The sequence below is a fragment of the Drosophila innubila genome, chromosome X (assembly GCF_004354385.1).
Source record: "Drosophila innubila isolate TH190305 chromosome X, UK_Dinn_1.0, whole genome shotgun sequence".
Taxonomy (NCBI): Eukaryota; Metazoa; Arthropoda; class Insecta; order Diptera; family Drosophilidae; genus Drosophila; species Drosophila innubila.
Window position 1 is genome coordinate 6,817,981 of NC_047626.1, and position 24,701 is coordinate 6,842,681.

At 34.7% G+C, this 24,701-nt stretch overlaps 2 protein-coding genes across 3 annotated transcripts in view; one reads left to right on the forward strand and one right to left on the reverse strand.

The window, feature by feature from the left end:
- Positions 1-263: 263 nt before the first annotated feature.
- LOC117793325 (vesicle-fusing ATPase 1) lies at positions 264-5,532 on the reverse strand. The gene is made up of 6 exons (XM_034633622.1): positions 5,208-5,532; positions 5,048-5,136; positions 4,691-4,909; positions 2,277-3,905; positions 1,165-1,323; positions 264-1,094 (listed from the first exon to the last, which is right to left on the reverse strand). The coding sequence occupies exons 1-6, from the start codon at positions 5,214-5,216 to the stop codon at positions 965-967; spliced, it is 2,235 nt and encodes a 744-aa protein (XP_034489513.1). The 5' UTR covers positions 5,217-5,532; the 3' UTR covers positions 264-964.
- A 564-nt stretch (positions 5,533-6,096) lies between these two features.
- The window catches only part of LOC117793358 (integrin alpha-PS1), a 78,093-nt gene continuing 59,488 nt past the window's right edge, over positions 6,097-24,701 (forward strand). For both annotated transcript variants that reach the window (XM_034633663.1, XM_034633664.1), the window contains exon 1: positions 6,097-7,181. In XM_034633663.1, coding sequence (XP_034489554.1) covers positions 6,838-7,181 — 344 coding nt within the window. In that variant the 5' untranslated portion in view covers positions 6,097-6,837. The remainder of the gene's footprint in view (positions 7,182-24,701) is intronic.

A 24,701-nucleotide genomic window follows, 5' to 3' on the forward strand; every position in this document is an offset into this window, starting at 1 on the left:
TTGTATAAAAATGTCTTGTTAAAGTAAATTTTTGCAATCCCCATGGTTTTTATAAGGAACACATTTTATTTTTGAGATCGGTTTATTCTTTATTTAAATTTATAACATTGGCGATTAACAATATGCGTAATAATTATTTATAATTCGATTTAAACATTCTTTTTAAACATATTCTTTGTTATTTTAGACAAACGTCTCCTAATTTTTGGTGTTCTATTTTGAGGAAAAATTCTTAAGATTAACATGAAAGAAATTTAAGTTCATTTTTTTTTTAACAAGACGACGACGACGAAAAAATACAAGATTGTATTGCTTTCATTAACAAATACAATGCAGCTTGAAATGCATATTTTTTTTATAGTTGCTATCGTTTATCGGTATCGTAGTCGATTAGTATTTGATTGATTTCAATATTTTATATACGAGCTTTTTTTTTTTTTTGTACTAAACAGCAATGTTCCGATTTGTAATACCCATTTGAATCGATATTGGAAATCGAAACAAATCTGTATATGTTATAGATATATTTGTTTATGTGGTATATCCAGCCGCAATGCCAAATCAGGTCACAAGGTCTCACATTTCTGTCGATTCTCGAGATCGCACGTGCTCTCGCCTCTAGCACAGGGAAAACACTATGGAAATATTATTGGGACTTGTGTGTGTGTGTGTTTGTGTGTTTGAGGTTAGGAACGTAATGGGAATGGAACAATCAAGAATTGATGCCAAGCAGTTAACGCGTCTATTAATCGATTATTGGGGGATTATTTGATTATTTAACTCGGAATATATATAGTGTATATATAAATATATATGTTTGTATATATATATATACGATAACATTTCTCGTGCTCTTCACTTAGAAGCTAGTAATTGAGATTGCATACAATTTGCTCTATTTATGAAATATATGGAATACGCTCTGCTTTCGCTTCATCGGCTATTTCTCTTTCTCCTTCTTATTCTAGCGTGCCACCATATCCAGTCCGCCCTCCTCCTCCATCTTGGATAGAAACTTGATGGCACGGTTTGAAGGTTCCGTCTGTCTTGCCATATCAATTAGATCCAACAGTTTCTTAACGCCAATGAAGACGCTGTGAAGTGAGTTCAATTTTATAGATTATATATAATTAAAGGGGGGCTTATTATATAGGGGTATCTTACCGTTTGCCCGACATCTTCTTGCCAATGGCTTGAATTTCACCCTTGCTAAAGATGTCCGTTTGCTCGAGCACAGCAACAATGTGATCAGGACTGGAGAGATTTGGAACATGTAGCACCGATGTGAAGGCCGACAACATTTCCATTTCCTCCAAAACTTCACTGTAAAAAGAGAACAACATGAATTAGAAAGAGAAAGAAAGACTGAGTTTCCCTAAAATATAAAGTAATTATTTTTATTAAAACTTTAAACAAAAAACTTTTATTTAATTTACGTCAAATATTTATAATAATGCAATTTTCACTTGATTGTTTATATGGCAGCCATATAATATCTCAGAGCGATTTTCAACAAACTTGCTTAGGATTAATGAGACAATATTTAATATGAAACTGGTGAGTTTAGTTGAAATATGTCAAGAAGCAACATCGTTAATCAGACTAAACCTTAATTTAATTTAATGTACTATACTTATTAACTAGGTTTTCATATATTTTTTTTTTTTAGAATGTCTAAAATTTAATCTACTAACTATCTTGTGAGTTTGTTTAAGATAACTCTAGAAACAACAAGGATTTGTGTATGCTATGTCTTGTTTTTCGACCGACAGCTATGTACTCCAATTTCGACAATACTTGCACCAAATGTAGACTCATTTAAATAATTTTTTAATATCGTCAGACCTTTAAACCTTTTTAGATATTTTTTTTAGTAATTTAAAAGTAAATGACGTTTTACTTAATAAAAATATGTTAAACTTTAAAAAAATAAAAATAAAGCGGCACTTTGCGGTCCAACTATTAAAAATTATTAATAATTATTTGAATCAAAATTAAAGGTCTTTTGACAAAAAAAATTAAAAAACAACATATAAAAATATTTAAAAAATTCGTGGCTTTAGTAAGTTAAATTAATAAAGTTGCTAAATTTAATTAAATAAAAATACATTTCAAACTATAAAATATTATAACGATTTTAGCAACCACAATAATCATAATATTTAATGAATGATTTAAAATCTTGTTTTGCGATAAATCTTAAATAATTATTTGTCGACTGCTGTTAGTCAATGTTAAATAAATAAATGAATATTATGTGGAAAAGATCAACTCACCGTCTGCTCGAGGTGCAGAGTATAAGGAGTTTACGTCCCTTGGGAGGTTGCTTCTTCAGCAGCACCAGGAGAGCCTGCAGTGTGAGATTGGAGTACCTGGGACCAATGGGTCCATAGTCCAGCAGACGCTCAACATTGTCAACGACAATGCAGCTGAGCACGGAGCGATAGGCATCATCGAAGATCTTACGGATATGCAGACACTTGGCCGATTCGGTGTAGCCAACCATGTCCTCGGGCGAACAGACCTTGACGAACGGAAAGTCCGACATTTTGGCCAATTTGGCGGCCAATGCTGTCTTGCCCGAATTGGGTGCACCGGCAATCAATAGAGAGACTAGGCCACTGGATTCCGCTGCCTTGGCCTGTTGCACATAGAGCATGCCATCCTCAAGGACATTGGCAACCGGTAAGCCCCAATTGATAACGCCACGTGCCAGCATATTATCAAGTTGCTCCTGAGCGGTGCCAAATGCCGGCTTAATATCATTCTCCAGCGAATGCAGGAAATCATCGCGATTCACCTTGAGCTTCTCCATGGCCTCCGGGTCGACGGTGACCTTGGCATCGGCCTTGATCAAACGATTCATGGCACTCGATTGGGCGGCACGGATCAAACCCTCCAGCTCAGCACCACTAAAGTTCTTGGTTAACGCCGCAATCTCATTGCAATCCACATCGTCGTTCATCTTATTGAATTCTCGCATACGTTTCGTATGTATATTTAGAATTTGAACACGTCCCTGCTCATTGGGCAGACTGATCTCCATTTGGACCTCGAGACGACCGGGACGCAGCAAGGCATCATCAATCATATCCCTACGATTGGTCATGCCAATCACCAGGATGTTGTTCAACTGATCAACGCCATCGATTTTAGTGAGCAACTGATTCACCACGGTGTCATGGACGCCACTGTTGCCGGCAACGGAGCCACGTTGCTTGCAGATCGCATCGATCTCATCAAAGATTATGATATGCAGTCCACTACTTGGTCCCAGACGCTTCTCCTCCTCCTCGGCGTCGGCGAACAGACGTCGCACATTTGCCTCCGATTCACCCACATATTTGTCCAGAATCTGCGGTCCATTCACAATCTTTGGCTCACGGGCATTCAACATGGTGCCAATTTGGCGGGCCATCAATGTTTTGCCCGTGCCGGGAGGACCAAAAAGTAGGATTCCCTTCACATGCTTAATACCCAGCTGCTCGACAAGCTCCGGCGGAAAAACGCGCGATGCGAACGCACGACGAAAGATCGCATTGAACTCTTTGTCCAGACCACCGATGCCCATTTTGCCAAAGTCCCAATCCGGATTAATGATGGACTGACGCACCACCTTGCCCTTCGATTTGCCCTGCAGATTCAGCGAACTATTCTCGGCCTTTTCAAACTGCACCATCGTGTTGCCCAGGATGCGACCGAATCGTACATTCTTCATCGTTGGCTCCTTGCCCTCGCCAAGGCTCCTCGCATCCATGGCCTCCAGCGTCTTGACCGCCAGTCCCAGCAGCTTCTTGTCCTTGAAATTGAAGACGAGCGATTGGCCGACCGTTAAAGCCATGCCAGCAAATTGCATTATAAACTCCTTGGCCATCTGATCCGAGTCGTAAGGCTCCTGCGACACCCTGCAAATGTTTTGTAGAAGCGTTAAAGTGTCTCCAATCATTTCTACCAAGCTTAGTTTATTTTTGCATATGTCTAGCTCTCACGTTTCTAGTAGATGCGTTAAAGTTGAAAAAGTCAGAGTCTCCAAGCGATTAAACTAAACTGTTCATGTTTTTTTTTATACGTCTAGCTCTCTTGTTTCTTGTAAATACGTTAAAATTGGTAATGACAACGTCTCTTAAGGATAAGACTAAGTTTAGTATGTTATTTCATACGTCTAGCTCCCTTATGTCTTGGTCAAAGACCATAATGATTATAATCTTCAAAGTAAAAATTACAATATACAATTGTTGTAGATTCTTATCATACAATTTAAGATGATCTATTTTTATTTAATTAAAAAAGTTATGAAATATTATCTTCATTTTTATTGAAAAATCAAAAAATAAAACTTTTAATGATCCTATCAGTATCCTTAAACTGTTTCTCTATTGCTTTCACATAATTTCTTAAAAGTTTCATAAATAATATTGTCTTATAACCTGAAATAACTGGAGGTTTTCCCAATTCTAACCTTACTATTTAGCAATGGAATAAAAGACGATGTATAAACGTACTTTGAGTTATGGAAGACTTCGCTTAAGTGTCATTCAACAGCTTTACTTGATATTGCATAGGAAAGCCAAAGTTATGCTCCATTTACAAGGATTAATTCAATTTAACCTAATTTAAAACTTACCTAATCCTAACCTTAATTTAAAATTCAAGCTCACACACATACAGAAGTACAGAAACACACACTTACATCTTCTTTTGCAAAAAGTCAGTCTCAAATGAGACACACGTTATGACATCGGAGTTGGCGTCAAATCGATAAGGTCGCACCTCGAGTTCCTGGTTAATCGAGAGCATTGCCCATTTGCGTTGCACCAAAGAGAAGCCCACATAACCGCGGGGCACCTCGTTCGTTTTCTCCAGTGCAAAAATAAAATGCTGACCCGCAGCAGGAGAAATATCAGCATACCTATAAAAAAAAACAAGAGACATAAAGTTTTACTAGAAATTTTAAGAGAAACAGATTATGATTAGATCTTGAATAGATTTAACTAAACAAATTTAATTTAATTTGAATCTGTGTAAGGAATATCCCTGCTATGCTTACTTCACATCATCGGGGAAATCACCGATATTGACAATGGCGCGATTCGTGACTGATAATTCGTCCGTCGGACATTTGGTGGCCTTCAAGCGCTGCAATAATAACGATACACAACGTTAACCGTTACTTTCTCTGTATTTAAATATGCGAAAAAAAAACTCACATAAGACATGTTTGCTTCTTTCTCTTCTTACTGCTGCGTTGTAAAGGAATTTCCTAGTGGAGAGAGGGGGACGGGGGGGACTTGTGTTTACAGCCTCCACTGATTATCGATTTAAAGCGTAATTAATTGCAAGCACTTTTTATATTGTTGTGTTTTTTGTCTGCTTATTGTTTTTCTTTCAGTTTTTTTGATTGCACTTTATTCAATAAATATGGTTAGCATTATTTCTGATTGACTTTTGATTATGCTGCATTTGAACTGCACATTTGTTGTAGCACTACAAAGTTTCACAAGTGAATAAAAATTTCATTGATTTCTTTTTGGTCGCGCAGCTTAAGAAGTGCGCGCGCAAGTGCTGCCAACTTGCGTAAAATAGTTACCCACAGTTGGCAGGCCAATGCGCTGTGTGTAACAGCTGTTCAGCTGCTCAACTGCTTGCTGCTGTCGATAATACAAAAGCTTATCGAATCTTAAAATGCGCGAGCGCGCTAATCTAATGTGAATTAAACTTTAGTTCATTTTGCATTAGCTTAGCAATAAATAAATAATTTAATGAACATTCTTAATTCCAAATAAGATAAAATAAAGGTGATATTTATGCGATTGTGCGATTGAGTTTGGGTTGCCCTGGAGGGAAATGATAATTTGGTTTTGTTTAATTTGAACCCAATATTTTACTAAATTCCAAATTCAAAATTCAAAATTCTAGCATCAAAATTCAATAAATTTTATATAAAATCAGTTTGAACTCTTTTCCGGGAACCTAGGCTGCCACACCGTGTTCTGTCAACCAAGGCTGCCACACCGTTTGGTTAACTTACGCTGGCTTCGATTCGGACGCTTTGCAGCTAGAAATTTTGTCCTCCAAAGAGTTGGCAGCACTGCTTTCAATTCAACCTCTGCGAACGTGTGTGCGCGGCTTTTAATGTCAAGTTGTCTGTCGTTGTGAGCGAACGAACGAACGGAGAGCGCGCGAGCGGTCAAATTTCTGTTGTTGACGTAAAAAAAAAAGTTGAGAGCGAATTGCTATTGTTTTCTTTACGTTTTTTTTTGTTTGTTGTCAAGTGATAAGCGATAATATTATTATCAATGTGACTTAGTGTTATGCAAAAAAAAAAAGAAAAATATTAATTCGAAGTAGAAAAAAGCACCTTGCGTAATATTTGTGTTAGTTTTTGTTTTTGTATTTGAAAAAGTTTTGCGCGCTTTTTCAATTTGCCGGTGAAAAGGTCAAGTGAAGCAAAATATATGATAATACCGAAAAAACAAAAACAACAAGTGCAACATTAACAGCAACACAACAACAACAAGCAGAATAGTGATACTTGGAAAGCAGCCAAGAGCAGCAGCAGAACGCACCTAAAGAGAACGTCGACTACCTGTTGAGCGTAGCGCCGCTGTCGCTGTCGCTGCTGACGTCGCCGTTGCAGTCGCTGCCGCTGCCGCTAATCCCCTGCTGCGACGCATTGCTGAAGGTTAAGCGACTTTGCAACCTGCAGTGATTGGGAATTATTGTTGTTGTTGTTGTTTGTCATTTGTGCCGGTTGCACGTGTAATACATAAAGGAAAAGGAATACAACAAATATATAGAAAATAACTTTAAGATAATAAAAGTGCAACAACAACAAAAATGATGTTGCACCTAAATAAAAGCATTACATCGGATAGAAAAGAATCCATAGATCGAGAACTATGGTGTTATCCAACGCCGCGAGTGCGTTTACCCTCTCCCATTCCCTTGTCCACCTTCAGCTCCCAAAAACACACTCGACACGCCCGCAAAAATCATAGCCACCGCCCCCTTACGCCCCTTCTCATTGCGGGGGGCGTATTGTGTATGATTGCGCCCATAATATGCTTCAATCTGGAACAGCGACAGCCCCTCATCAAGTACGGACATCCAAATTCATATTTCGGCTATTCACTGGCCACGCACACCATCGGAGAATACAATTGGCCCAATAACACAAAATGGTAAGAGAGCTCAAGACGCTTAACCACTTCATTTAAACCGGTTACACATAATCAACACATTCTGTTTGAAAATGAGTATTAACAATTTGTCTGAACACCTTATAAATTATAAAAGATTCCTCTATTTAAACAATATGAGCTCAACTTTATACTTTCCTGTCATTATACTCTTGAAAAAGGTTATTCAATTTCACTGACAAAAAACACTGAAAGTTTTCACATTGGTGAACATAAAAATAGTTAACTATTTTGGTATAAAATATAAATTTTGATGCAATATATATACCCCTTTATTTGGAAAAAAGTCAGATTTTAAGGAAATACAAAAAAATCTCAATTTTACAATCGATACAATTTCTCTTTTATCTTTAAGAGTCTATAGTTATCGGCACATTTTCAATGAAAGATCATCAAAATAAAAAATTTTGTTATAAGCTAAGATTTTTCTTCAAAGAAAAAAGATTCGGAAAAAAATATATTTTTCTATCAATAAAAACATAGGAATAACATCCTTGACCCATTATACACAGAGCGAAAAACTCGAGCATTTCATTTCCACATATCCAACTTGATTTCCGACTAAAATTGACACAATTTTAAGTATTTTTTTAAACTTAAAAGTAAGTTTAAAATGTGCTTAAAGTAAGTCATTCATACTTGATTAATGCACAATTCAATCACTAATCGATTTATTTATAAATACAACTGTTTATAGGGTATTCATGTATTTATAAGTTGATTGTGTTTTGTCTTAATTGACTGACATTGATTATTATTAATACTACAACTTTTGCAAAATTCAACAAATTGATTTTGTGGCCAAAAAAACAACAGCTACAACTCGACAACAACAGCAACAACTATGTTTTTTTTTATCATGTTGCAATTGTTGTTATTGTTAATGTGCGAAACTTGTTTGGAATTTAGTTGCTGTCATTGTTGTTGTTGTTGCTGCTGTTAGACACTTCGATTACCATATAATAAAAAATGAATATTGATTATTTATAAAGATGATGTTATATACAAACACACACACACACACACACATACTTTCATCTTTTGAACTAGTAGCATGTGGATTCCATTAGCGTTATATGAACAACTTGAGAGATTTCTCTGCAGATGTATTCAATTCAATTAGTTAGGCGATCTTAACTAAATACTTTTACTTAAGAGCATACAACTAAATGAATATATTTGCAAAATTGAAATATTTTAAATATGTTCTGGGAGTAGTTATTTCAAAATGATAAGAAGTATAGAAATCTTCAATCATACAATCTAACAAAAATCAGATGAAACTGATTTTGTCTACACTACAAATTTTATAAATATTGTGAATCCCAGCAGATCACTGATCTAATAAATAAACTGTTATAAATGGGATGGCTTTAATCTGATGCTAAAAACTTGCTAATAACGGATTCTCCGAAAGATTCTGTTGATGGATTCGACAAAGCTTTTCAAAAACGAATCATTTATTTAATTAGCAAGACAGTTTCCGCAAACTCTTCATTATCATATGAATAGTTTTGGCACTCAGTCTTTTCGTTAGACGAGTATCACGAATTTCACATGAAATCTTTCAAAACATATCGCAAATAATATTTGGCTAACATCGAACCCTTAAGTTATAATCTTTATGGTGTGTGTGTGTGTTTGTGTGTGTGTGTACTTTGTGGCTGAGTTTAAAGATAAGACATTTGTATTTATATTTACACATTCCGATATCCCAACAATATATTTCCTTGTATAGCGCTTATTATCCATATTTATTTATTTTTGCAGTTTCGAATATTAATTTTTATTTAAAAAACTTATCATGTCTCTGTCTCTCTCTCCTTCTCTCCACTCTCATTCGGCGTGTGGGTTTTTCGCGAGTGGAAATTTGTTTAACGGACTTGAGATAATGTCGAGGGCCACAGGAAGGAAAGACTCGACGAGAAACGAACTCATGCTAAATAAATAAATACTTGTGTGTGTTCTTTTTTTAATCTGTTCCGATTGCTGCGGTTCTGAGGAACTTGCATATTCCTTTTCTTTCCTTACACTGTTGAATTTACATATAAATTTGGCACAGTCAGCGATCCATCTAAATATAAATATCTATGTAAGTTGATAGGTATGAGCTTTAACTGACTAATCAATTACTAATTTGCATATGCATTTGCCTTCATTTAAAACCTATAACAATTCGAGTGTAATGATTATGATTATGATAATGATCTTTGTGGCGTGGCTGACAAAAATAACAAAGACAGGAGAAGAGTCCACTGTCCACTGTCCACTGTCTTGGGGGCTAGGCCAACAACAATTTGCAGACGTCTGCACTAAAAATGGCTACACCAACAATAACAATAACAGCAATAATATCGCCAACTTACCAGTAAGTAACTGTCACAGACGTCTATATTCCCCTCCTGGGTTCCCTCTGTTGCCGCCAAGTTACCGCAAGTCTTCATGCCAAAGTCGGCAGACAAGTCGGAGCCAACCGCAATGCCAATAAAATGACAAACATCAAACATGAATCCATCAATAACAAATGACGAACCTGAAATACACTTACCATATTGCATTCTGCTTGAATAAATCTTTTTATAACCAAAAAAAACTCTATATATTATTAATTTTTAATATTTGTTATGTTTTTTATATTATGCGCTTTTGTTTTGGTTGATTTCTCTATATTCGCACTAATCTAAGGACACTAAGAACACAAAACACAAAAGAAAAACCAAAAATAGCAACATTAAAAACTCATTTATTAATGGTGTTTCTTTTAATATGAAAGCTTTTGACCTTCCCCTAAAATACCTATTCTGCGGTTGTAGCTATTGTTAATTATTTCATTGTTCAATTACATAAAAAAATTTTATTTCTCATCAAATAAAAAACATTCTAAGCTCATACGAACTTTATTTTAAAATGTATTAATCTATTTATAAATTAACCTTTGACTTTATATAAATAAAATCTATAATAATTTTTTTTTTCTACTCATCACATTTATAATTTTTTGTAAAATTTGTTTATAGTTTTTTTATTCATTCTCTTAAGAAAGTATTCCATACTGAAAGTTCTATAATTTTTATCTGCCTCTTTTCTTTGTTTTTCTCAATTCCTTTTGGAGTTGTCTTCGTAAACGTTTTGTTGCCCTTAATCTCTTTGAAGACTTCATAAAACTTCAAATTTAGAATTCTTCTTACTTCTCCATATAATATGATCTCTTATTACTTTTTGTAATTTTGGCAAACAAACTGATATGCCCGGCATTGCCATGTTTATAGGGTAGCAAAATAGAAAATCAATGCATAAGTATGAGAATGTAGGGCGACGGGGTGGATAAAATAAGGAGAGGGGGTCGCAGGAAGAGCTAGTCAAGTTAAATCAAGCCATTGCAAAGTTGGCCAAGACGTCTTATGGCTTATGGAGCCATAAAAGATGTATTACAAGAGCAATGTGTCCACGTATTTCTCCGTGTGGTTGTTGCTGTTGTTGTTGTAGTGATTGTTGTGGTTGTAGTTGTTGCTGTTATTGGCATTGTTGTTGTCGCCGTTTAGTCTGTGTGTCTGTCTGTCTGTCTGTGGAAGTTCGTTTCTGTGGAAGTAACTTGTCCACTTTTGGAAGGCAGTGGGTCAAAGCAATTAGGTTGCTTCTACTGCTTCTTCTTCTTCTTCTTTTTGCCATCACATGACAACTCCTTGCAGATCCAGATTTGTATGTTTTCATATGGGAGAGCAGGCTTGCAACTCGGGAATTTTATTTTAATTAGTTTTTCTTATTAAATATTTTATTTCAAAAACATGTCGCAAGAGTTTTCAAATAGATTTTATTCTTGTGACATTTAAGACAGCTTTTGAGCTGCTTTAAAAACTCTCAAAGCGAGATAGAGCTAATCTATTTGCAATTTGATTAATGGTAAGATCCAGTTAACGGAAAATAAACTTTAAGTTCGGAAAAGAGCTTGTCACGTTTTGTTTTGAAAGCGTTCTTTAATATGCTTAAAGCTTTTGTCATTTGGAAAAGCTTTAAAGCTGCTTTTAACGTTTTACAAGCAAGTAGAATTCTATTAGCTGGATGCTATGATCGACATCGAGCTTTTGTTGTCAAAGTTCATTGAAAGCTCTATGAAATTGTTTTGCAAAATAAATTGAAAGATTTTCACATGGCACACTTTTAACGGGGCTTACTATAGTTGTGATTCCACTGACCAATTTACTTATTTGTCCTTCTGACCGTGGCTCGACATGTGTTTCCACTGGCTGCTGGTCGTGCATTTCTGATTAGCCTCTCTGGCTCTGGTACTGAATCTCAGTTTCAGATTGCATTTGTCATGCAGCGCACACACGGCACGGCAACAACAATAACTACAACAATTGCAACAACAATAACAACAATAACTGAAGCTTAACAGTCATAAAGCCGCAATGCGACAGCTTTTGGCCATGATCAAGGCTAAGCTCGTAAAAAAATAAACATAACCCAAAACATAAACACAACAAAAAAGTAATGTTAGCTTTGCCATAGCAAACATTTGATACCCTTCTAGATCAGTAAAGATTTTTTAAAAAGTTTTAATAATACATAAGCAATAATAATTCGTTTTTCTTTAAAGAAAAATTAGTTTATATGTAATTTAGCTTAAATATCTTGAAAAGTTATAAGATGTAGTATTCCGATTTGCACAAAATTTTTAAAGATATATACCAAATACCTAATCTATTAATTTGATTATGCTATCTCGAAAAAAACGAATAGTTTTTCAAAGTATATGTTGATTTTGTACCAACCGTTTCTATGAGAGCTTTTTGATAAAGTGTTCCGGATTTTACCAAATTTGTTTATAATGTTAATAATGTGATTTAGTACCCTTCTTGTCTTATCTAAAAAACCATAAAGATTCCAAACAAAAGGTCGATTTTACACTGATAATTCCTATGATTGCTATATGATATAGTAGTGTGATTTTTATCAAATTTATTTGACGATGTTTTAAACACTATCAAGCAATAAAAACTGTTAACTTGATTAAGAAACCTTAAAAAACTATAAATTTTTGCATTGTTGCAATTTTTATGTCTAAGTTTCAACCGCTCGTTGCTTTGTCAGCAATATGATATAGTCATTCAATTCCATTGATTTCCACATGACTATAACCACTCAGCTTAACATTTCGGTTTAAAAAATAATATAATTAAATTTAATGCGTTACACATGTCGTGAGAAAAGTATAATACCCACCGCAAGGGTATAAAAATGAGACTCACAAATTGCTGGCGGCTTTCAAGTGACCAAAAAGCCGGCAATCAAAAAGCCATTCACACGTTCAACACACAAAACAGTCAAAAGTTCCGCCGAACTACAGTACAAGTCCCGGTCCCGGTCCCGGTCGCGGTTTATATTAAAGACCCAGAGTAAGTTGCATTTTCAGTGTCAGTTTCAATTCCAATTCGAGTTCCAGTTTCACAGTTCCCATTTTCCAAGTTTCTCAATGTGCATTTTGTTTTTGCTTTTGATTTGGCTGACAAACGGATGTCATGTCCGTCATGTTTTGTCAGTCAGTGTGTCTGTTTGTGCGTCAGTTTGTCCGTCTGTCTGTCCGTCAGTTTGTCCGTCAGTTTGTCCGTCAGTTTGTCCGTCATGTTTTGTCAGTCAGTGTGTCTGTTTGTCCATCAGTTTGTCCGTCTGTCTGTCTGTCAGTCCACTGTCCACTTGAACGTGCGTTTCACGCGTTCTGTGCGGTCGTTTTTGTCCATCAATAGCCGCCGATAGTCACGCGTGATATTTCGTGTCACGCTTAAAGCACACTTTGCGTTACACGTGTGCATTTCATGATTTTCTATTTTATTTATTTTGTAGTAAAGAAATGTGTCTAGTATTATTATTTTTTTGTTTCATTGACTATGTGAATGCGGAACATTTTGCGATTTATACTTTAGCCGAGAGAAGTGTTGATAAGCCACGAGGTAAATGGGACCTTCGCATTTATTGTTACTGTATTTTATATTGGTATTTTTATTTTATTTTTATTTTTATATTTATTATTTATATTTACTTGGTGAAATTGCGACTGTTTGAGTGTCGCCAATTTGCATTGTAAATCGCAATGCAAATAAATAAATGCAAATGGCGTTCAGGTGTGGTCGTAATATGTAGAATGCCCTGTAACTGCAAGGGTAGCTTAAGCTTCTAATTAACATAAAAAGTATCTTACTTAAAAGTCTATTGAAAAAGGCATTATCAAAGCTATACGTTTAATATTTGGCATAGCACAATCTAAATATATTCTAATAATATTTTGAAAATTTCATTTGGTTTAAATCACAAGCTTCAAGAAGAATTGACATACCATTTAAAATAATAACCATTTTATTTAAATTTATTTTTTATTTATTTTTTATTTTTTAAAAATTGCATTAAAATACCTTAAATATTTTCTATATTTCTGTCTTGGCAAATAAATCAACTATTAGTCATATTTTATTTGAATTTATTCAAAATTTTTTAAGAGATAAATAATCTAGGGTAGCTTTTAGTTAATGCAATATATTCTAACATTTGTTTGTTTGCAATTATTCAATACTGTTGGATAACACCGGATTCCACGTGCAGCTGTTAACGCTCCGTATGAAATCATATGGGCTATAAGTTTTAATTATTTTTAGATGCTTCATTGATTATAATGCGGGTTCACTGTAAACAAACACAAATCAAGGTGAAAATGCTAAAAATGCATGATTCATAATTCTAAACTTTTGAAAGAGAGATTTGACTTACGATCATATTTAGGTTCGGATTAAATAATCTGAAAAAATTCGCAATTACAATTATGAACCTACAAAGTATTTCAAGAAAATTAAGTATACAAATTGATAAAGAAAGTACTTTATAAGATATTGATGATTAAAAAAACTTTACTGTGAAAACTTCCTATTGAAATTCAGTTGTCTCTTGATCTATGGTATACTTGATGAACAGATGTGAAAGATAGACTTTTGCAAAAGAATAAGTTTTATTAATGAAAAAAATATGTGTTTTAAGAAAGTTTGCAGTTCTTATCTTTATTGAAACTTCTCGCATTTTCAGCTGAGCCTTGTAATTAGCATAATTAATGTCTTCATGCCTATGATATGATATGATATAGGGGCAGTATAAAATGACTTTTGTAGCTCATTTCAAACTTATCTATTTGCGTGCTTCTCTTGTTGTTGTTGTTGTTAATGTTGCTGTGCGTGTGTATGTGTGTGTGTGTGAGTGTGTGTAACGCTTTTTTCCTGCCTGGCTGACACATGTTCTTTTGGGTTATATACGATAGTTCTTAAGTTCTTTGGTTCTACGCTCGAAAAGTGCGCCAAAATGTTTCGTTGAAATGAGGTCAACAGACGCCAAACAGTCGAAGATAAGAGAGGGGGTTTTTTTTTTGTGGGGGTAAGGGGAGGGAGCACTGGGGCTGTGTATAGGGGAATGGGGGTACGCAGAGGCTAGGCCGTTCGTTAATGGTTATTATTGTTGTTGTATTCAACTGGGGCGAGCGTACATGGATGATGAAGCATGTACTCGTATTCTTATTCCTACTCGTACTCGTATTCGTTATTCGTTTAGTATTCGTATGTATTCATACGTTTTTCTCGCCGCACATGCAAAATAGTTTTTTTTTTCCCACTTTTTTTTTATTTTTTTTGGCGGGACCCAAAAGACATAAACAAATGAAGGCAACGTTCGGTAGAAATAGAGAGATATATGAGACACAAATGTTGGGAAGAAAAGCTATAGAGGGAACCTAACAACGACGAGCTAGAAACAAGGAAATGCCCAGACAGACACTTGGTAGATAGTACAGTGAATGCTGCCTAAAGGCGTCTGAGGGTGTAGTTGTGTAGGGTAGTGTACACGGAAAAAAAAGACCAACTTCTAAAATCAAAAACATTCATCTTAAATATTTTGTTCATAAAATAAGATTGTTTTGAGGCCAAATTACTAAAACTAAGATTATAAATCTAAAAAATCTTAAAATCTTAGTATAACAATAAAAATCTTCAATTGTTACGAAAGTATAAATATGTACTATTTTATATGAAATAAATTGTTGCCCCGTGGCGCTCTGGTTAGAGAAACCGCTTCAGTTGTGAAGCAGTAGGCGGCGGTTCGAATCCCACTCGAAACAAATTAAAATAACATTTATAAAATTACTAAAACTAAAACAGAATAAAATGTAAATAAATCAAAATATAAAAATAAGAAAAATATATATAATAAAGAAAAATTTTTTTACTTATTTAATTTTTTGATTTTAATTTTCAGAACATTTAATCTTAAAATTAGAACTTGGTCTTATTTAAATGTTCTAGAAATCAAGATGTGTTCTCTTAATTCAAGAATTTTATGTTCTCGACGCATTTTTGAGACCAAAAATCTTAGTTCTGAGACCAAAATCTTGATTTTAGAACATTTTTTTTATCAGTGTAGGCAAGGGCAGCGGGTCTAGGGATGGGGCTTACCATAGGCCTGAGAAAGATCAGAGGATAGAGTCTAAGACAGAGTCTTGGGCTGCTGGGTTGGGAAGTCTAGCTTGTTGTGTAGGGACTAAAGTAAGGGCTAATATGGTTTCTAAAAGAAATGTCAATGGTAAGATGTACTTCCTAAGTTATATGACTTTGTCTTACACCCTATCCTCTGATCTTACCTCAAAAGATGCTCTGATCTTACCTCAGAGGATCCTCTGATCTTACTCAGGCCTATGGTAAACCTCAGAGGATAGGGTCTAAGACAAAGTCTTTTTTTGCTAATAGAGTTGGGTGTAAAGTAGGTTGAGGGGTCTAGTTTTGTAGAGTAGGATGTAAGTTACGTTCTTGGTAGCGACTAGCCTAATATAGTTTTAAAGGTAATGTCAATGTTAGTATTTAGGGCCTGAGTTATATGGTGGAGTTAAAGTTACGATATAGTGTATTGTGTTAGATAGGCTCTAAAGTAGAGTTTGGAGTAGAACGAATGTCGTACATTCGAGTGAAATCTAAGGTTGTAGGGTCTACATAAGGCTCTAAGGTAAGGTATGGAGTAAGGCCTGGAGTTAAGGTAGGTTGTTTGGTAAAGGGTGGGATCTAGGTTCTAGAGTAGAGCCCAAGAGTGTGTTTAAGTCTAGGGTAGGGTAGATGGTAGGGTGTTGGGTGTATGATAGGCTCTATTATAAGGTCTAATGTTGGGTAGGGTAGGTATGGTAGGGTGAAGCATCAAGTTTAACCTACGGTCTAGAATAATTTTTACGAAACTAGTGTTTGCTTTTAGGCAAGTTGTACTGTAGCAAATGCCGCCACATAAACATGCGTGAAAATTCAATTGATTTTCGGAGTGTGAGAGGCAGAGAGAGAGAGAGAGAGAGAGAGGGGCAACTGGAAAGGAGAAGCGCGTATTTATAGCGCTAGGAAAATTGCCCATCTTTTTGACTTGACTCGAGTTGAGTTGAGTTGAGTTGGTCTGCACTATGAACTAGTGTGGGTGTGTGTGTGTGTGTGTATGTGGTGTTATGTGTGGGAAAACGTTTTGTGGATTCAGCTAGAACAACAACAGCAACAACAACAATTGCAGAGTGTGCAAAGCGATTACAAACTTGCCTAGCAGCTGTCGAGTGTTGAATGTATCTGAAAGATACCAAAAAGAAAACTTAACAAAAAAGCGCAACGTGCAACATAATTTTGGAAAAGGGGTAAGCGGCAGAGGAAGGAGATGGGGAGAGGTAGGTCACTTGTGTGCACTAATGAGACTGCGGCCTGAAGTGCTGCACAGTCAAATGCAATCATCGCGCAGCGCCAAGAGATCCAAGCGAGTTCCACACACGCAAAGCGTCATGAGGCATGCCGCATGTGGCAAGAGGTAAGCGGCAAGCGGCAGGAGACGCAGACGTGTGGGTGTTATGATTTATTGCCAATTGCTAGGCCCAAGTTGCAGTACCAGTTGAAGTTGAAGTTGCAAGCTGAGCTGCAAGTTAAAGTTGAAGATGGAGATGCCACAACTCGATGCCACACATATTAAAAATGATCATTCATCAGCGTTTTGTTGAACGCGTGTGGGCAACGCCAGTCCCCAGAGACTCACCCGAGATTTGAGACTTGAGACCCAAAGTTCCCAGTTCCCAGCTCCAAAATCAAAGCCCGTTCCGTCACGACCCACGCAATCAATTCACGAACCCAAAAAAAAAAAAAACACATACACAACTAAAAAATACATACATAAAAGCAAACAAAAATTCAAAATGAAAATGCTGCAAAATTGTCGTCAGGAAGCGTCGATCGTTGTGCTTTTTTTTTTTCGTCTTTTTCGGTCTATCGATAAATCAATAAGCAAAAATGCAACCGCGGCTGCCGTTTCCTCTAATCTTCAGCCTGACAAATTGCCCTGAGGGCCCAAGCGAAAAGAAATGCTAAGAAAATTACGAAAAACTGGTTTATTTTTGCCACAACGACGAATGAATACTCTTGCAAAAGAGCTATCGAATCAATTGCAATGATTCTAATAAGATTTCATGAAATTTATTGCTGGAAACTGTTAAGGAAAATAAATTGGTTAATCTGATGAATAATAAGAGCTTATTATTTTATTTTATGTAGATTTTGTAAAAATGAAACTGATTTTCATAAAAAAAAAAACACTTTAAAACACTTAAGCGGTAAACGTATATTTAACAAATCAAAAATTTTCTCATATTTAAATGGCAGTTTTATGATATAGTCGTCAGATTTCGACTGAAATTAGTTCAACTCTAAGAAAAGTGGTGCAAGCTAGAATAAAAATTAGATTTTTCGCTAGATTGCTAGTAATATGGCCTTAAGTTATTTGATCTGTTTGATTTTAATATATATTATTGGGTATATCGAAAGAAGCGTCTATGCAAAATTTCAGCAACTTAGCTTTACTATAGCCTGAGTTCAAATAGTTCAATTTATCTCTTGCTAGTGTATAATTAAGTGTGTGTGTGTTTTTTTATGTGCCTGGGACACACCCAATGCGAGTCAGAGCCACAGGGCGACAGTTGCAACCACAAGTCTAATGTCTGGAGTCTGGAAGAAGCTGTAGCTGGAGTTTCCAGTCTCATCTCACACGCAGATAGATATTGCGGCTTTGGATTGGACATTAACCCTCCTCACATTGTTCAGATTTATGGAGCAAAATCTTTCATTCTCAGTTCCCAGTTCTCAGTTCGCAGTTCTCTCGCCTCGAGGCGTTTGAATTGTGCGAATGAAACTCGTTAACCAAAACCAAAACTAAAACCAAAACTGAAAACGTGCCCAATCCACGACAGTCGTTAGCCCAGTAGCCAAAAGGGTACGCAGAATTATGGGTGTATGACCGTATAAATATCAGAGATATCGTAGAGATCATAAGACATAGAGCAATTCAATTTGGTGACAATACTTTCAAGTTTTGCATGCAGCTTAAGGTTTGTTTTTGGAATTTTTCACATTTTGTAAATTTAAAAAAATTGCATAACAAGAACAAAGTTAAAGCTACGGACTTGAAATTGTGTACACGAAACTTATACTATTTTACGAAATTTTACTGAAAATTTCAACTCGAATGGCTTAAAAACAGTGGAGATAATTAAGATTTGTTCATGAATAGTTTAAAGAACTATAAGACATAGAGCAATTTAATTTGGTGACAGTACTTTTAAGTTTTGCATGCAGTTTCACCGTCTTTTCAAATTCAAAAAAATCGCATAACAAGAGTAATGTTAAAGCTACCGACTTGAAATTGGGTACACGAAACTTTTACTATTTTGCGAAATTCAACTGAAAATTTCATCTCAAACGGTTTGAAAACAGTGGAGATAATTGAGATTTGGTTGGGGATAGTTTAAAGAAGGTTCAAAGGCAATTTTTTCTTGATTATTTGACTGTTTTTTTTATTTATTACATTTTTATTTTTAATTTATATGTTTGACCAAAAATAAATTCAATCAAAAATTGTTTTTTATTTCAATCATTTTTGTTTTTTTTAATTTTTTTAAAATTGTAAATGAATAATAAATTTTTTACGAAATTTTACTGAAAATTTCATTTCGATCGGTTTAAAAACAGTGGAGATAATTAAGGTTTGGTTGGAAATAGTTTAAAGAAGGTTCAAAGGCAGTTTTTTCTCGATTATTTGACTATTTTTTTATTCATCACATTTTTATTTTAAATTTATTTGCTTGAGCAAAAATAAATTCAATCAAATATTATTTTTTATTTTAATAAAATCTGTTTTTTTTTTAAATTTTTTTTAAAATTGTAAATGAATAATAAATTTTTTTTTGCACTTCATTATGGATTTTTATATCGAAAAGCTGCGAGTAAAAGGGCACTGGGCAGCTAACAGTCGAGCTGCTCCACTGTGGAGTCCCTACTTGTTGTTGTTGTTGGTATAGTTGTTATTGCTGCCACAGACCGAAGCAGTTGCCAATAATCCAATAGCTGCCTCCAGTTCGCAGCTCTCAATGCTCAGTTCTCGGTTCCCAGTTGTTGCTTGTCTCTTGAGCCTCTCTTGTCGTAAGCTGAAACTTTGGATTTGTTGCTGTTGTTGTTGTAGTTGCTGTTGTTGCTGTTGCTGTGGTTGTCTCCAGCCTTCAGTTACCATCTTACCAACTTTCAGCTACAACTTTAGCCATGGCCAAAGCCTCTCATACGTTGTCTGTCTCTCTGTCTTTCTGTCTCTCTGACTTTCTGTCTCGCTGTCTTCTTGAATCCGGTCGAATCGCTTCTTTGAATCGTGCTGTTATTGCTGTTGTTGTTGCTGTTGTCGATGTTGTTGTTGCTTGTTTTCTAATGAAAATTGACGCCGTGCTGGTAATTTAAGTTGTTTTCGGTTTTTGGGTTTGGAGTCTCTGTTATTTCTCCTTGTTGGTTGCAGCCTCAATCGAACTATTTTGCGTGAGATCGTTTCGATATCGTTTGGAATCTTTGCTATTCCCATTTCTATTTATTGCTCTTGTGGTTGCTCTTGTTATTGCTGTTGTTGTTGTTCAAGTTGTAGTGACAATGTTTCTAATTTCTTTAGGCATTCCATTGCCTGTTCAAGCAGTTCCTGCTCAGACAAACATATCGCATCGAAACGTATCTCAAAGATGCATATAAATTGTAGCTGACTACTAAAGATGATCTTTCAGTGATTTTTTAAATTTTAAAGGCATTTTTTTCTAATTTTTTCGCAAATATTTTTGAAAGCCTTATTGCTTATATTATATATTATTATATATTATTATTATATTATATATTAATATATTAATTAATTAAAATTTTTAAGTTCTGAATATGAAATGGAGGCAGTACCAGTAAATCTGCAGTATTATAAATTAATTATAATATTAAATTAAATATGATCCTTCTAGCTTTTATTTGAATAATTTTCATTTTTTTATTTTCATCTCTATTTTAAATGATAATTCTGTCAGTCTTTTGTTTCAGTCATCGTTTAATTTTATTAGTTTGTTTTATTATTAAAAAACTTTAAATTGTGGCATGGTATCTTTATTATTGATTTAATTTTTTTTTCTATCTGCTTTATAGTATTTTTTATAAAGTATATAAGTGATTATTTTTTTTTTAAATTGATTCTATAATTTATTAATATGATAATTTGATCAGTTTCTTATAACAGTCAATTTTAAATTAGAAACAAACTCTTTTTGCTTTAATATTGAAAAATAATATTTTTTTTTTCTTTTTGTTTTTATGATAATTTTTTTAGTCTTCGTCTAGCTTTAAACTTAACTAGAATTGCAGAATTGATCTTTCTTGTCGCTTAGTTAAATCAATATTTTTATTTAAATCAAAATTTTTTAGCTGCAGATTTGTTTTCTTCAGTCTTTTGATTTTTGTTTATATTATTTCTTTTTGCTGCTTCTTTCGGAGACACTTGAAAAAGTTGATGAGTTTTCCAGTGTAGAATCTTGTTAGTTGCCTTTTGGCTATGGCAACGATGTTTTTTTCGGCTTTAAGCTCTGCTATTTGTTGTTTAGGCCATAAATTTTGTTAGTTCCTCAAAGTAAAGCAAGAGCGAGGGAGAAAGAGAGTTAAAGGGGACAGGAGGTGGGGGAAGAATGTGCCATATCCGTTGGCGCTTCTCAAGGTGTTTCCATCTTTGAAATTGCTTAGCAATTTTCTTCTATTTCGTAGCTGGCTGATTTTCCTGTTGGATTCATTTTCGGGCCTTTCGTGCGGCCGGGAAAACAAAAATGATGTTGCAACAACAACAAGAACAACAAGGGAAGGGAAACTTCACATGCAACTGTGAGATTTTTTCGTGGCTCGTTTATTTATTATGATTATTTATTTTGTTTTACTTGAGTTGGCTGCTTAGTTGCCACAGATGTTGTTGCAACATGAACGAGAGAATGCTGTTTGCAGCCAGCTGTGGCCAGAAGATGCACGCACACATATATATGTATATAGATTTATATATGTGTATATGTGTGTCCACATGGCAGTTTGGTTATCTGTGTGTGTTTTTTTTTTCTGCAGATTGATTAGTTTTAGTTTTGTTCCAAGTTTTTGTTGCTGCTTCGACACTTCTTTAGTGTTGTTGTTGTTGTTGTTCCTATTTTTTTGTTTTGTTGTTTGCCTGAAAAGTTCAACAAACGCTGCTGCTGCAGCTGTGCCACGCCTCTGCCGCCCACTTTTGAGCCATTTGCTTAGCGCATTTTGTTTGCTTTTTCAACATTTTTTTTTTTTTTTATTTCCAACATTGCCGATAAACTTGACGGCGCACAGTGGGGCAGATCCTCATTTTGCGTTGCAAAAATCATATCTTTTGAACCGGTGAAGATATTTTCAAAATTTAAAAGCATTTGATAAGAAAACTTCATAAGCTTTAAAATCGAACTTTAACTGCGTAATAAAACCTACTGGTTGATTCAGGGCTTTCGGTCAAAGTTGAAAAATATTTTCAGTGCATATTTTACATGTAAAAGATAAAAAAAAAAATTTATTTTTTGTTCGAAATATAAATTTCAATCTAACATTCTTTAAAAAGCATTGTTTAATATATAAAAGTTTATTGTTATTTAAAAAAAAATTTTTGTTTTTTGATAAATCTTGTATGATGCCTGGGCATAGCGAAACGTATGAAATTACTGCGCTCTTCCTCTTTATCACCATTTTTTTTTGCAGGTTGCATCAGTTTTCGTCCTATAACTCTCCCAGACGCAGCTGGACATGAAAGACCGGGGTTATTTCGTTAGAGAATTGATTAACGAGACTCCTGTGATAGTGGGATCAAGTCCTTCGGGTCCAATTTTTTCTATTCCATCAAAGTCAAAAAATACCTAATTTTAGTGCTTTTTTTAAAACATCGCTGGAATGAAAAGTCAACAAGTGAAGAACAAAATTCTACGGCATTGGTAAAATGAATGTACTTTTCAGATGAAACCAAAAACATAAAGATCGGTCATATAACTTGTCATCAAATCAGTTTTAAAGTTTGCATTTTTAGGAAAAATCACATTTGTGCGCGCGCACTGAAATAAGGGTCAACTTTGAGAGGCTGTCACGCCCACAATTTTACCTGATTTCAAAAATCTTTGGTTTGTAATCTCTGGAGATTTCTCTATCGAATGCCTTATTACTTTTACAAACGCTTTCGTCAAAAGTATTTTTGCATATCGGCCGCCTGCTGGTGTTAGGCATCATCACCTCACCCGCCTACTGTTTACACTAACTTTGCCACACACACATGTGGCATGGTTCATTTATTTTAATATTTTTTTTTTATATCTTTCAATTTAAAAAAAAATTTTTTTTTTTTTTGTGTCCTGTCGGAAATTTAGCTGGGCCAACGGTGCCACACCTACGCAGACTGGGCGAAATGGCGCGCAAGCTGCCGGTGGTGGGATGTTGCATGCCCCAATACCACATTTACCATTGCCTGTGCCGCTTGCAACATGTTGCATATATGACGAATTTTGAGTGCAACGTTTTGGCTGCGTGTGGGCGCCACAAATCGCAAACTGCTGGCAACGCTTGCTTGCAACACGTCTATATGGGCGATGGGCGATTGGCGATGGCGATGGCGACACGACTCTTGATAAGAATTGAGTTTCACACACACACACACACACACATACTGTTTTAGAGGGGCGACATTGATGTTGACAAACTTGCGGCGCGGCGTGGCATGGCGCTTTTACCAAACGACAACAACAACAACCATAACAATAACAACAACAACTCGTTTCGCTTTTTGTTGTTGTTGTTGTTGTTGTTGTTGTTGTTGCTGTTGTCGCGTTGTTTTATGTACTTGAGCTCCAGTTTATGACTTGTATTAGTCGCAGACCTGCAGCACTTTGTACAATATCTATTTCTTCTTCTTTTACGTCTTTTTCTGTCTTTTTTCATGTCGATACCCTAAACTAAAAGACGGGTATTACTAATTTGACAGCAAATATGCAGCGTAAATAGTATTTTATTTACTAAATACATAGTACATATAATAAACAATAAAGATAAAAATAAAGTTCTAAAAATTTATAAAGATAGAGTTATAAATACAGCTATATATTGTGATCTGAAAACAGAAGAAAGTATATAACATAGCTACGGCTTTGAATAAAAATAAAGTTTAAAATATATACACATATACCTCAGTGAAAAGTATATGTGCATTGATAATATATTAAAAGTGTATGTACAAAATAAAATTTTTTTTAACTCTTTTTAAATACAAAAAAAATTCGAATTACAATATTTATTATTATATATTAAAATATATTAAAATGATATGTACAAAATACAATTTTTTTTAACTTTTTTTAAATACAAAGAAATCTAATTATAATATCTTTAAACAAAACAAGTAAACAATTTATTTAAGAACGAATTTCATAGGAAATAATTGTTAGGCAAATGTGCAAATTAATTCCAGAAATCGCTAAAAGGTTTAATCTCGACATTATCAGTGAATTAATGTTATGCGGCATACCGAAACATATGAAATTCCGTTGTTAACGATAATTATCTCGATTTGTGGTTCATATGGTTATGTTTTGTATTGGCATTTGTCAAAACGTTTTATAGATTAAAAAAAATACCAGGAAAAACATTTTTGTTAAATTTAACAAATACAAATTGTAAAGTTATTATAATTATATAATAGATATTAATAGTTTCTGTAGTATATATCGAACTAATTTAGATTAATTTCTTAAAAAGATTTTAATGAAATCTAATAAAGCTCTAATATTATTTATCTAATAGATATTGATAGTTTCTATAGTATATATCGAGCTAATTTAGATTAATTTCTTAAGAAGATTTTAAAGAAATCTGTTAACTATATTATTAGATGCAATAGGAAGAGGCACATATGCCAAGGATCGCTTAAGATCTGCTTCTATAACATGTATTACTCTAAAATACACTTCAAATTGAAACCACTCAAATTGTGAGCAAGGGTATTTGAAGCTAGTTAATTGCTCTATTTAGCGAGAGGGAGTAAAAGACTTCATGAGAGAGGGGGGAAGAGAGGCGTAGAGGTGCCAGCTATTTGGTTCAC

Coding starts and splice junctions, on each gene's coding strand:
- LOC117793325 (XM_034633622.1), bottom strand. Junction 3,906..4,690: donor GACTTTTTGCAAAAGAAGAT/GTAAGTGTGTGT, acceptor AAACATTTGCAG/GGTGTCGCAGGAGCCTTACG. Junction 1,324..2,276: donor CTCTGCACCTCGAGCAGACG/GTGAGTTGATCT, acceptor CTCTTTTTACAG/TGAAGTTTTGGAGGAAATGG.